General features: G+C 39.0%; 1 protein-coding gene across 2 annotated transcripts; it reads left to right on the top strand.

Moving 5' to 3' along the window:
- The first annotated feature begins 620 nt into the window (after positions 1-620).
- On the top strand, positions 621-14,124 carry LOC113525568 (sodium- and chloride-dependent transporter XTRP3). 2 transcript variants are annotated; one of them, XM_026912129.3, is made up of 11 exons: positions 621-884; positions 1,087-1,227; positions 1,360-1,451; positions 1,551-1,781; positions 2,367-2,477; positions 3,978-4,219; positions 7,776-7,938; positions 8,024-8,228; positions 8,372-8,531; positions 9,765-9,930; positions 11,430-14,124. In XM_026912129.3, exons 1-11 carry the CDS (start codon positions 761-763, stop codon positions 11,604-11,606), a joined length of 1,812 nt encoding a protein of 603 aa, XP_026767930.1. In that variant the 5' UTR covers positions 621-760; the 3' UTR covers positions 11,607-14,124. The 2 variants fall into 2 exon arrangements, with proteins under 2 accessions (XP_026767930.1, XP_034158345.1); XM_034302454.2 differs by lacking the exon at positions 11,430-14,124 and adding an exon at positions 11,161-11,246.
- The last annotated feature ends 788 nt before the right edge of the window (positions 14,125-14,912 follow it).

Here is a 14,912-nt window from a genome sequence, read left to right as displayed (position 1 = left end):
TAAAATTATTTTTATATTTACAATTATGTCACTTTGTCCAAATACCTTTGAGCCCCTGAAAATGGAGGTACTTTGTTGAAAATGGCTGTAATTCCTAAATGACTGTAATTCCTAAATGTAACAGAGCTGTGTTTCACCTATATATTTTATATATATATATATATATATATATATATATATATATATATATATACATACATATATATGAGAATGAACAGAGTAATGGGTTTGAAACTGCAGATAAACATGTAGACCTCAGAGAGTTCAGGAACAAAACACTGTGTATCAGCAGGAAGCTTAAAAACAGGACTGAAGTCAGTGATACAGCTGTGTTTCTTACTGTTACTTACACACACACAGAGTGACCTGATCCCACACACAGCTGTGTTTCTCACCGTGACCCCCAACACTGTTACTCACACAGTCACAACACAGTGACCTCTTCACACACACATGCACAGCTTTACAGTTTTAGTACTTTCACTTATGTTGTGTAACTTCAGCCCATCCAGCATGAGGCTCCACCCCTGTATGACCCCGCCCCCATGTGAGGCCACACCCCCAGTGTGAGAGACTGTACTGTAATAAACTCAGTGTGATAAACTGACACTCCACTCAGTGTTCAGCTCTGATCATTTAGCACCGAGCTCAGCTGCTCTAAGTTTCATACATTTTTACATCAGATTTTCTCACTTAGTTTATTTGTTTATTTATTATTATTATTATTATTATTATTATTGTTATTATTATTATTATTGTTATGGAGAAAGAGGGCCGGCCGTCATGGGAGACTCCAACTCAGTTTGTGCTGGCGTGTGTGTCGTATGCTGTTGGTTTGGGAAATGTGTGGAGATTTCCTTATCTCTGCCAGATGCATGGAGGAGGTAAGACTAATTTAATATTAAATATTCATAATCACATTAAAATGAATAACATAACACTCTTGGTGAAGAAAAAATGTTCCCACGATGAGAATGAAAACTTTTTTTTGTTATGTTTTAAACAAAAACTTCACTACAATATTAGTGTACAATACAGCATTAGAAGGTTATATGAAGGATGCGTGTGTGTGTGTGTGTATTACAGGAGGGTTTCTGATCCCGTACCTCCTCATGCTCTTCCTGGAGGGAATTCCTCTTTTCTATTTGGAGCTCGCTGTCGGACAGAAGATGCGTTTAGGCAGCATTGGCGCGTTCGCTTCCATCAGTCCCTACTTAGGGGGTGTGGGTAGGGGATTCATTATGCTCACTTCCATCAGTCCCTACCTAGGGGGTGTGGCTTCATGGTGTGTGTGTGTGTGTTACAGTACCTGTTTAAAATATCATATTATTTTATGTTTTTTTCTTCTCACTGTTTCAGGGTTTGCGAGTGTCATCACGTCTATATATCTGTGTTTGTATTATAACGTAATTAACGCATGGAGCTTCTGGTATCTTTTCCACTCCTTTCAGGTTTTTTATTATTATTATTATTATTATTATTATTGCTGTAGAAAGGCATTTTAGGTCACTGTTAATAAAATATGTGTGTGTGTGTGTGTGTGTGTGTAGGCCGTGTTGCCGTGGGCTGAATGTCCACTGAACTCCAATCATACAGGATATTTAGAGGAGTGTGAAGTCGCCACTCCAACGCAATATTTCTTCTTCCGTGAGACATTGAACATTTCATCATCCATTGATGAGCGTGGTGTCGGTGTTCACACAGGCGTGGCACTCTGCCTCCTGCTGGCCTGGAGCATTGTCTACCTCTTCATCATCCGTGGAGTCAAATCTACTGGCAAAGTAAAGACCACAAAGGCACACGCTGTACTTAACAAATGTGCATTGCAGCATTAGTATTTTTAGCATTTACATCATTAGGTTTACCATTTCTAGCATTAGCATAATTAGCATTAGGATCAGTAGCATGTCAACATAATGAACTTCCACAGATCAAATCAAGAATTTCTGCCAAACATTTATATTCATAATAATGTGAAAGTTGTTTAATCTCAGCCACACGAAGCACAATCATTTACAATTACTTTGATTAGATAATTAATCACGCCATGAAGAAGAAGAAGATGCCTTTATTTGTCACATATACATTACAATACAGTGAAATTCTTTTCTTCACATATCCCAACTTGCTAGGAAGTGCACAGGACCGTTGTCATGCTGGAACAGGTTTGGGCTTCTTAGTTCCTGTGAAAGTAAATTGCAAAGCTACAGCATACAAAGACATTCTATACAATTGTGTGCTTCCTGGGTTAGTGGTAACAGTTTGAGGAAGAACCACATATGGGTGTGATGGTCAGGTGTCCACATAACTTTGTAACTTTGTTGGCGCTGTAGTGTATGTATGTAAAGTAATTTGTTTGTCTTTAGGTGGTGTATTTCACTGCGACGTTTCCATACCTGGTTCTGATTGTGTATCTCATCCGCGGTGTGACTCTGCATGGAGCACTAAATGGAGTGAAGTACATGTTCACTCCAAAGGTAGGATATTTAGGGCAAGAACACACCAGGTCCTGTTTATAATGCTCCTAATGAAATGAATGAAATCCCTTTATCCCTCCATCACTCATCCCTCTATCTCCCATCACTCATACCTCCATCAGTCCTCCCTCCACCCATCATCCCTCCATCCCTCATCTCTTGATTCCTCATCCTTCCATCACTTATCCCTTGTGGGTTTTTCAATCTTTAATGTGATATAGCTACCCACAAAATTCAGGTAAAAACAAATAGAAATGCTTTAGGGGAAAAAAAGAAAAAGAAAACCTGGTTGCATAAATATGCACACCCCTTAATTAATACTGCTTGTAATACAGCACTTGGTAAACCAACCTAAAAGTCTAAGAGTCTACCAACTTAGTATATCTTGATTTGGCAATTTTATTTCACTCTTCCTTGCAAAAATGCTCCAGATCTATCAAATTGTGAGGACATCTCATGTGCACAGCCCTCTTTAAGTCACTCCACAAGGGCTCTGACTGGACCATTTCCAAATATTTGATCTTCTTCTTCTGAAGCAATGCCTTAGTTGATTTGGATTTGTGTTTATTGTGCTGGAAGGTGAAATTTTCACCTCAATTTTCATTTTCAACTGTATAACAGAGGCCTGCAGGGTTTGTACCAAAATAGATATATAGGTATTTGGAGCTATCCATGATTCCCTCTATCTTGAATAGAGCCCCAGTCCTAACTGAAGAGAAGCAACCCCATAGCACGATGCTGCCACCACCATGCTTCTCCATGGGTATGGTGTTCTTTGGCTGATAAGCTGTCTTGTTTTTGTGCCAAAAATATCTTTTAGAATTATTCCCAAAAGGTTCTACCAAGGTCTCATCAGACTGCAACATATTTTGTAGTGACTAGTACTCACCAGATATTCCTGTAGCTCCTTTAATGTTGCTGTAGGTCTCTTGGCAGCCTGATAAGATTTCTTATTGCCTTCTTGTCTATTTTGGAGGGACGTCCTGTTCTTGGTGATGTCACTGTGGTGCTCCATTTTCTCCACTTGATGATGGCCTTCACAGTGTTCCACGGTACATCTAATATTTTGGAAATTCTTTTGTATTCTTCTCCTGATTGATACCTTTCGACAATGAGATCCAGCAGTTGGATAAAACCAAGATGTCTAGAGAATCCTACAGAAACAGCTGATCTTACTTTAGGGTTAATCAGAATCACTTCCTTGATGAAAGATGTATGATAATTACTTTTGTACATGAGTTTCAATGTGATTGGTTCAGTCTGAGCACAGTCACATGCCCCGTTATAAAAGGATGTGCACACTTATTCTTTTTCTATTTTCCCTAAAACTTTTCTATTTGTTTTTCACTTGAATTTTGTTGGTTGCTATATCTGGTGGAAAAAGGTTTGATCTTTACCTTGGTTTAATTTATTTTACATTACAAAAACCTGTAATTTTAACAAGTGTGTGTGTAGACTTTTATGTCCACTGTATGTGTGTGTATGTTTTTGTGTGTGTAGCTGGAGCAGTTGGCGAATCCTCAGACATGGATTAATGCTGCTACGCAGATCTTCTTCTCTCTTGGTTTGGGTTTCGGTTCTCTCATTGCTTTTGCCAGTTATAATGATCACAATAACGACTTTGAGCGTCAGGCTATTGTCGTCGCCCTCATTAACAGTGGAACGTCAATTTTCGCCAGCATCGTCACCTTCTCCATCTACGGCTTCAAAGCCACGTTCAACTATGAGAGCTGCTTAGAGAGGTGTGTGAATGTGTCTGTGTGTGCGTATTCAGTCTTGAGTGTATAAACAGATATCTACAGCATAAATCAGTAACATTGTTAACACTGTGTTATTAAACATTAACTCAATTATAGCAGTAAAGACAGGGTTTGTGTTCTGCCATAAAGAGTAAAACAGTAAACTAGGACAATATACTATGGTTAAAAATTTTCGTTTCTCACTTGTGGCTCTAAGTAGAACTTTTTTGTAGATCTGTTTTCTGTTCCAGCAGAAGAGAAGGGAAAGAAAGGTGGAAGTGTTCACTCTCACACTGACGGGAGCAGGCGGTATTTCAGGCTGACAGGAGCGGGTGGTTTTTACTGTTATGCTAATGGGAGTGGGAGGTGTTTAGTCTTATGCTAATGGGAGTGGGAGGTGATTAGTCTTATGCTAATGGGAGTGGGAGATGTTTAGTCTTATGCTGATGGGAGCTGGAGGTGTGTACTCTCACGCTGACATGAGCGGGTGGTATTTACTCTCACGCTGACAGTAGCGGGTGGTATTTACTCTCACGCTGACAGTAGCGGGTGGTATTTACTCTCACACTGACAGGAGCCGGTGGTATTTAATCTCACGCTGACAGTAGCGGGTGGTATTTACTGTTATGTTGATGGGAGTGGGAGGTGTTTAGTCTTATGCTAATGGGAGTGGGAGGTGATTAGTCTTATGCTAATGGGAGTGGGAGGTGATTAGTCTTATGCTAATGGGAGTGGGAGATGTTTAGTCTTATGCTGATGGGAGCTGGAGGTGTGTACTCTCACGCTGACATGAGCGGGTGGTATTTACTCTCACGCTGACAGTAGCGGGTGGTATTTACTCTCACGCTGACAGTAGCGGGTGGTATTTACTCTCACGCTGACATGAGCGGGTGGTATTTACTCTCACGCTGACAGTAGCGGGTGGTATTTACTCTCACGCTGACAGTAGCGGGTGGTATTTACTCTCACGCTGACAGTAGCGGGTGGTATTTAATCTCACGCTGACATGAGCGGGTGGTATTTAATCTCACGCTGACAGGAGCGGGTGGTATTTACTCTCACGCTGACAGGAGCCGGTGGTATTTAATCTCACACTGACAGTAGCGGGTGGTATTTACTCTCACGCTGACAGTAGCGGGTGGTATTTACTCTCACGCTGACAGGAGCGGGTGGTATTTACTCTCACGCTGACAGGAGCCGGTGGTATTTACTCTCACGCTGACAGGAGCGGGTGGTATTTACTCTCACGCTGACAGGAGCCGGTGGTATTTACTCTCACACTGACAGTAGCGGGTGGTATTTACTCTCACGCTGACAGTAGCGGGTGGTATTTAATCTCACACTGACAGTAGCGGGTGGTATTTAATCTCACGCTGACAGGAGCGGGTGGTATTTACTCTCACGCTGACAGTAGCGGGTGGTATTTACTCTCACGCTGACAGTAGCGGGTGGTATTTAATCTCACACTGACAGGAGCGGGTGGTATTTACTCTCACGCTGACAGGAGCCGGTGGTATTTAATCTCACGCTGACAGTAGCGGGTGGTATTTAATCTCACACTGACAGTAGCGGGTGGTATTTACTCTCACACTGACAGTAGCGGGTGGTATTTACTCTCACGCTGACAGGAGCCGGTGGTATTTAATCTCACGCTGACAGTAGCGGGTGGTATTTAATCTCACGCTGACAGTAGCGGGTGGTATTTACTCTCACGCTGACAGTAGCGGGTGGTATTTACTCTCACGCTGACAGTAGCGGGTGGTATTTAATCTCACGCTGACAGTAGCGGGTGGTATTTACTCTCACACTGACAGGACCCGGTGGTATTTAATCTCACGCTGACAGTAGCGGGTGGTATTTACTCTCACGCTGACAGGAGCCGGTGGTATTTAATCTCACGCTGACAGTAGCGGGTGGTATTTAATCTCACGCTGACAGTAGCGGGTGGTATTTACTCTCACACTGACAGTAGCGGGTGGTATTTACTCTCACGCTGACAGTAGCGGGTGGTATTTAATCTCACGCTGACAGTAGCGGGTGGTATTTACTCTCACACTGACAGGACCCGGTGGTATTTAATCTCACGCTGACAGTAGCGGGTGGTATTTACTCTCACGCTGACAGTAGCGGGTGGTATTTACTCTCACGCTGACAGGAGCGGGTGGTATTTACTCTCACGCTGACAGGAGCCGGTGGTATTTACTCTCACGCTGACAGGAGCGGGTGGTATTTACTCTCACACTGACAGTAGCGGGTGGTATTTACTCTCACGCTGACAGTAGCGGGTGGTATTTACTCTCACGCTGACAGGAGCGGGTGGTATTTACTCTCACGCTGACAGTAGCGGGTGGTATTTACTCTCACGCTGACAGTAGCGGGTGGTATTTACTCTCACGCTGACAGGAGCGGGTGGTATTTAATCTCACGCTGACAGTAGCGGGTGGTATTTACTCTCACGCTGACAGTAGCGGGTGGTATTTACTCTCACGCTGACATGAGCGGGTGGTATTTACTCTCACGCTGACAGTAGCGGGTGGTATTTACTCTCACGCTGACAGTAGCGGGTGGTATTTACTCTCACACTGACAGGATCGGGTGGTATTTAATCTCACACTGACAGTAGCAGGTGGTATTTACTCTCACACTGACAGTAGCAGGTGGTATTTACTCTCACACTGATAGTAGCGGGTGGTATTTAATCTCACGCTGACAGTAGCGGGTGGTATTTACTCTCACGCTGACAGTAGCGGGTGGTATTTACTCTCACGCTGACATGAGCGGGTGGTATTTACTCTCACGCTGACAGTAGCGGGTGGTATTTACTCTCACGCTGACAGTAGCGGGTGGTATTTACTCTCACACTGACAGGATCGGGTGGTATTTAATCTCACACTGACAGTAGCAGGTGGTATTTACTCTCACACTGACAGTAGCAGGTGGTATTTACTCTCACACTGATAGTAGCGGGTGGTATTTAATCTCACACTGACAGTAGCAGGTGGTATTTACTCTCACACTGACAGTAGCGGGTGCTATTTACTCTCACGCTGACAGAAGTGGGTAGTATTAACTTTCATACTTACAGAAGTGGGTGGTATTTACTCTCACGCTGACAGGAGCAGGTGGTATTTAATCTCACACTGGTGGCAGTGGGCAATGTTTCTCAAATGCTGATGGGAGCGGGCGGTATTCACTATTTATCCGGGTGGGAGTGCGGGTGAATCTTACGGGACAAAGAAATACTGTGTTGATTATCATGGTTACTGTGAGATGTTTACTTTAGCATGTTTAGTGAGTTCAGTTATTTATCTTCAGTAACTGCTTTATCTTATTCAGGGTCACAGAAGTAAAATGACTAATTTAATTATATTTTGGGAAACAAAGACAACTCTGTTCATCAGAAATCATTGTTACAAACAAAAATAATACCTGCAGGATTCAAAGAAACAAAGTCAATGTAGTCTTGTTTGCAGGATGAAGCTGCTGCTGGTGGATGCATTTGTTCTCAATATGATATGTTTGCAATGTTACTGTTCATTTTTTATTTATTTTTTTGCAGGATGAGACTTTTACTTCTGAACACGTTCAATCTTGCTGAAGATGCCATTAATAAAGAAAATGTGACGTCATGGATCAGTGTGTTAAATCACACACATCCTGAGCAGCTTGCGGTCATTCAACACAAACTAGAGCCCTGCAGTCTTGAGGCTGAACTGGACACGGTGTGTGTGTGTGTGTGTGTGCATGTGTATGTACTGATATAATGATTAAGTAATCAGTAATGATCTGTGTTTTCTGTGTGTGTAGGCTGTTGAAGGCACTGGCTTAGCATTCATTGTGTACAGTGAGGCGATCATGAACATGCCGGCTTCTCAGCTCTGGTCTGTTCTTTACTTCTTGATGTTGCTGATGTTGGGGATGGGAAGCATGCTGGGAAACGTGACAGCCATAATAACACCACTGAGGGACTTCAGAATCCTTGCACGGAACTTCAACAATGCCACACTCAATGGTATAGAAGAACTCAATTAATAATAAATTAATAATTAAGTCCAAACCAAGAACAATTCAGAATAAAACACCTGAACAGTTTAGCAGAGTGCTAATGAGTGTAAATCGCATAGCAAAATAACCTCTGTGTGTGTGTGTGTTTAGGTCTGGTGTGTCTTTTCTGTTTTCTGCTGGGTTTGGGTTTCACAACACGTTCGGGTAATTACTGGTTTACAGTGTTTAATGAGTATGGTGCGACATTCTCATTGCTCTTCATCGTGCTGATTGAAGTTGTCACAGTTTCCTACATCTATGGACTGAACAGGTAAAATTACTGAAAAATTACATATTTACATGTTATTCATACAACTGGTGGAATTTCTTATTTTTCTGTTAAGGTTTGTAGTATTAACTTAACACTACTGACATATTTAATTAGGGATATTCTACATGTAAATGATTGATAATTTGCATGTTTTTAAATTATAGTGCAATTAAATATAGTTTAATTAAAGATCTAGACATCATAAGAATTCAGTTCAAAGGAGAAACTGTTAAAAAGCATAATAGTTATAAATAAAATACTATTAGCACTCCTTTAATCACATGGTTGAAAACAAAGAAAGTCTTCAATTCCAGTTTCTCTCCGTCTGATAATGCCCCACTATGGAATAACATCATGTTTTTAATTGACACTTAAACATTTCAATTTTCAGCATGGAATCAGAGAGGAGTAACCAGCCTGCGTAACCAGTTATTCAGTAATGGAATATCAACGAAACATCAAAGAAAATATACAATACTAGATCACAGTCACTTCCACGATATCCAAATGAAACAAACTATAAAGAAAATCATAAACATCAGAAATTTTCATAAATACAGTCCACTGTTCTATCTAATGTTACACTCCCTCAAACCACAAAAAATGCTAGTACAAATATTCAAATTCATATTATTTAAAGACAGCCCAAAGTCACTCCCAGTTGAGAAACTCTTGACATTACCAGCAATCTTGCATCAATTAACTGCATCGCCTGGGATTCAGTTACAATAATATATGCCTACACTGTCCAACCCTAACAGATGATTATTTTCATACTCTCTGTTCTTATATCCAGAGATTCCAGTCAGAGGTCATGGACAAGCTATTCTCAAGCTCAGCATCCTTCTTTGCACCATTATAGCATTACTTGGTGACATTTCCACATTAGCAATACCTGAACGTATTAAACTACATGAATTGCACGTTACCACGATGCACGTATTTATATTTTGCATCCATTGGTTTCCTTATTATTATTTTCCCCATTCATACTCCCCCTTCATTCTCTTAATAATCATAATAAAAAGTCCATCGCAACCTTGCAACAGCTTCCCGATCCATCCAAGGGTATCTGGAAAAAATATATAATATAAACTAAGTATGAAAAATTTTGGAAGACATTTTGCTAACAAAGCATTAATTTCCCCTATGTGTGGAGACTATTGGGACATCCTATATATATATATATTACACACATATGCGTGTTTTATTATTATGTGATTTTATTCTTAGATTTGAGAAGGACATTGAGGACATGCTGGGTCATCGGCCGAACTGGTACTGGAAGATCATGTGGGTTTTTGTGAGTCCATTACTGCTGATCAGCCTCTTCATCTTCTATATTATAAATTACATTCAGGGAGGAACACCAACATATCAGGCATGGGATAAAATCACGGTAAGAGGTGCACATGAATCTAAATGAATTTTACTGTTTATTATTATTATCGATCAAAAAGTGATACAGCATTACAGCATTATTACAGTCCCCTCTGAAAGTTTTGGAACGGCAAGGCCAATTCTTTTGTTTTTGGAAAGACATTTTTGGGTTTGAGATCAAAACATGAATGAATCAATAGATTGGAATTTCAGCTTTCATTTAGTGATTATTTACATCTAGATGTGTTAAACAACTTAAAACACGTTCTATGGCAGACCACCCAATTTTATGTGAGTAAAAAAAGTCTTAAAGTAAGCTAAAGTAAATAACACTTAATATTTGGTTGCATATTCCTTGCTTGCAAAAACTGCAACAAGCTGTTTAACCACTGACATCTCCAAACTGTTGCGTTCTTCTTTTGTGATGGTTTTCCAGTTGGAGGTTGTGAGTGATGTCACAAACTGTTTTTTCTTTCTTTCTTCAAGGTTTTCACAATGTTTCTGTCATCAACTGCTATGGTTTTCTTTGGCCATCCTGTTCCATGTCTGGTTGTTAGTACACCAGTGGTTTCTTTCTTTTTCAGGTTTTCCCTCTTTTCTCAGCATCAGATTGGCTTGCTTTTCTCCCGTAGACAGCTCTCTAGTCTTCATGATGGTTTGTCTTTTTTTAACAACAAATGCAGCCTTCACAGGTGAAACCCAGGGCTCAAACCAAGAGTACACTATTAATTGTTCAGAACTATCTGAACCCTTAATTGTTTAAACAATCAATCTATCAAGGCACTCCTGGGCAACAAGAAACACCTGTCAGACACATGTTCCAAAATTTCTGATTGCTTGAAAAATGTGTGGGTTCAAACAAAAGGTGCCATGTTCTAAGTTAACACATCTAGATGTAAATATCAGGAAATGAAACTTGAAATTCTGAACTATTGTCTCGTTCATCTTTTGATCTCAAACCCAAAAAGTGTATAGCAGGAACAAAGGAATTAGCTTTGCTGTTCCAATACTTTTGGAGGATACTGTATATAAAACAAACACTCTTTTTTACCTACCTTTCTTTTTTTTTTTTTATCCAATCACATTATGGACATAATACTGTCCACTTTTACAGTGAGAAAAGATAAAGAGAACTCCAAATCTTAAAGTGTTAATAATCCTCACTGGCTATTTATTACACTATACAACCAAAAGTATGTGCACCCCTGACTATCACACCCATATATACTTGTTGAACATCTCATTCCAGATTTTTTCCCCCTTTGGGCCTCTTAGTTCCAGTGAAGGGAATTTGTAATTCTACAGCATACAAAGACATATGTGGGGAAGAACTACGTACGGGTTTGTTGGTTAGGGGTCCACATACTTTTGGCAATACAGTGTATGTTAGATTTTGGCAATAGTAATTTTGAAATGTTACTAAATGTGTTAAGTTTTTAATATGTAAATATGCAGAATTATCTGGATGGATACTGCAGCTCAGGGTTCAATGATTTCTCTGTCCTCTCTCCTATATAGGGAAAGTCAGTAAAAATGGAGTATCCTGTTTATGCTCAGCTCTTCATTGGTCTTCTCCTTGTCTCATCAGTGAGCTGTGTCCCCATCGCAGCTATTTATGCTTTCTGTTCAAGACGCAAACGGGCAGTAACCGTATGTGAGGAAATCAATACTGTGTCATCCACCATAACACCATAACATCCACCAAAATACTCACTATAACATCTGCCACAATGTGCACTGTGAGATTCATCATATGATATATTGTGTAGGAATCAGTAGCTAACGGAGAGAATTAACATTAACATCTAACACTCTTTACATTTAGAGTAATTAGTCATTTTAACCGAAGAGTAAATAAACCTAAATATACAATTTCATATTGTTATACTTAATCTATATAATCTGGAAAAAATGAAAATAATTGAATATGAACAGCACTTTATTCACAGCAGTATGTACCGTGTTAGCATACACAGTCCAGTTAATAGAACACTGCATATAATTTATTCCAAAAGCCTGTGAATTAAACTATTTTTTCTTTAATTTCTGTAAGATTTTGTCCCTAGGGTTAGGGTTAGTGATTTTAAAGGTATTCTGTGTAGAAAAATCAGTAATCTGGAAAAACAAAAAACTTCTGCATTTTAGGAGAAAGTCAATTATATATTGTTTGTCTATATTTGAAAAGTGCTGTATGAGCTTTATTAATGGTTCTGGGTTTTTGTACATGCAAAGCAATATAACATATTACATGTTGAAGATTGGAAAATTGAAAACACTTGACCAAATTTGGATTTTCTGATGCTATAAAGCTCAGAAGTAATAACGGATTTATGAAAATAGTCTACAATCTTTTCATGTCATTATTCTGTCATAGTGAAACTTGCAGCACATCACAATTGAAGAATTCTTCCCTAACAGTCTAACAGAACACATGGTGGTCTTTATGGTAAAGTTTTTTATATTTGAATTTGAATGAATGAGAAGTAAAGATAATTCTCTTTGGTATTATATTAAAGCAGAAGATCTTATAAAGTTTATAAAGTAGTATGTTGTACTACTACTACTAAGTATGTAGTACTAGTACTACTAAGCTATGATGTAATAAGATTTACAAAGTTTATTAAAGGATTTGTGTTTCAGTGTAGGATGTTATAGACAGTTAGGTGTATCATATGTTTTTCTTTTCTATAAAACCCATGCATATTTTATATAATCACAGAATTATGATTATTCTCTTCCTGTATGTGTTCAGCTGTCATGGCTCTAAAGTGCATTGTGTGTAATTAAACCTTCAGGTTTTTTTCTCATTTGGTTTCAGCTAATCTGCTGCAGTATTTTAAGCTCATTACTGCCTTTTGTTTTCTTGAGTCATGTTGTATAATTTCAGTCAGGAATGTGAGTTCAGTGTAAAGGTCAGAGATTCACTGGGAATAAAGTTCACAGCAGTGTGGTCTGAAAACACTTCATGTACCTTGTGGAAGTAAGAATCCAAAAACCTATTCAGTAACAAACAGGAATAAAGGAACAATTATTTCTCCACCAGTTAATTAATGACATTAATGACACCAAACTGCACTTTTATGCTGAAGACTCCAGACATTTATCATTAAACACTGCTGAAGAAAAGTGGAACAGATTAACAATGAACACAAACTTGTGTGCCTTTCATCTTACACAAGATGAAAGAGTGTCTGTTTCACACATTGTAAGTGTAATTTTAACACAGCTACAGTTTAACCTGCAGACTTACTTTCACATGTTTAACCTTCAATCTTTTTAACCATTTACTGTTGCTCTTAAAACTGTTAAACTTTGCCTTGTTTTCATATTCCATTCAAGGAATGTTTAAAAAAGTTATCAATACTATTATTTTGGCTACTGAGTGGATGTTTTCTGAAAGTTGGATAGACATTTGAACATTGAACATCAGTTGATGGATAATTGTGATAAAAATATAAAATGACTGATTATAGGGAGGAACTGTAACATGAGCTGAAGGTGTTTCATTAGCATTATAATGTTAAGATGCTAAGCTATCAGAGTTACACAGGAGCTGTTTTAGAAGTTAATGAGATAAATTGGGGAATATGAATAGGAATGTAAAACATACATTATTACTAGATAGGGAAAAGAAGACAAAACATTAAATAGAAATGGCTCTGTTTGCCCAAACCTTTAAACTGTGTTGGATTTTTACTGTGCAAATTAGGTCATGCTTGCTAACTACATTACACTGCATTGAATTTACAATGGAATAAATTAATTTTAACATCCAGCCCAGACAATTCCATGCTAGACCGCCAGAGGGCGACCTCACCCAAATTCTAAATGTCTTCCTCTGTTGTCACACTCATTTCCTGACTAAACGATATGTAAGCATGTGGACTCAGGCACTTTGTGAAGCCTTATATTTTTGCCTTTTGCGCTAGTAAGTTCTGAGCTGTTGATATTTGGAATTTTTTTCCTCTTTGATGCTATCATTTCTTGTCTGTTTTTCCCTTTTGTCTCACCATCTGGATTTGTCTGTGCCTCCTATTTTTGGGTTATTTATCTTGCCTGTTCCTTTGAGCACTTTTTGGATTGTGTTTTGGACTGTGTATGTTTTGTGATTTTTTTTTTTTTGTTGTTTTATTTTGGTAGCTGACCTTGAAACATGAATGTTTTTAACCTTGCTCTTTATCCAAATAAATCTTTTCACATGGGTCTGTATAAATTGTCTGAGAGCCTTCTATCACATTAATATAATTTACATAATGATGATTGTAAAGTTTTTTTTTTTTTTTTTTAAGTAACAGTTTGTGTTAGTTAACTAGTGTGATCGTTTCTGCACCAGTGCATTTAAATTAAGATTTGGTGTCTCTTTAGTGAGTTAATAGGGTCTGTAGAGGTTTGATAGGGTCTGTAGATGTTTGTAGAGGTTTGATAGGGTCTGTAGATGTTTGTAGAGGTTTGATAGGGTCTGTAGATGTTTGTAGAGGTTTGATAGGGTCTGCAGAGGTTTGTAGAGGTTTGATAGGGTGTGTAGAGGTTTGATAGGGTGTGTAGAGGTTTGATAGGGTGTGTAGAGGTTTGATAGGGTCTGTAGAGGTTTGATAGGGTCTGTAGATGTTTGTAGAGGTTTGATAGGGTCTGTAGATGTTTGTAGAGGTTTGATAGGGTCTGTAGATGTTTGTAGAGGTTTGATAGGGTCTGTAGAGGTTTGATAGGGTCTGTAGAGGTTTGTCGAGGTTTTATAGGGTCTGTAGAGGTTTGATAGGGTGTGTAGAGGTTTGATAGGGTCTGTAGAGGTTTGATAGGGTCTGTAGAGGTTTGTAGAGATTTGCTAGGATCTGTAGAGGTTCTATAGGGTCTGTAAGGGTTTGTAGAGGTTTGATAGGGTCTGTAGAGGTTTAATAGGGTCTGTAGAGGTTTGATAGGGTCTGTAGAGGTTTGTAGAGGTTTGTAGCGGTTTGATAGGGTCTGTAGAGGTTTGTAGAGATTTGATAGGGTGTGTAGAGGTTT

Source organism: Pangasianodon hypophthalmus, chromosome 22, assembly GCF_027358585.1.
Source record: "Pangasianodon hypophthalmus isolate fPanHyp1 chromosome 22, fPanHyp1.pri, whole genome shotgun sequence".
NCBI lineage: Eukaryota > Metazoa > Chordata > Actinopteri > Siluriformes > Pangasiidae > Pangasianodon > Pangasianodon hypophthalmus.
Note: the sequence above shows the minus strand (reverse complement) of the source record. Positions and strands in the feature narration are given on the sequence as shown.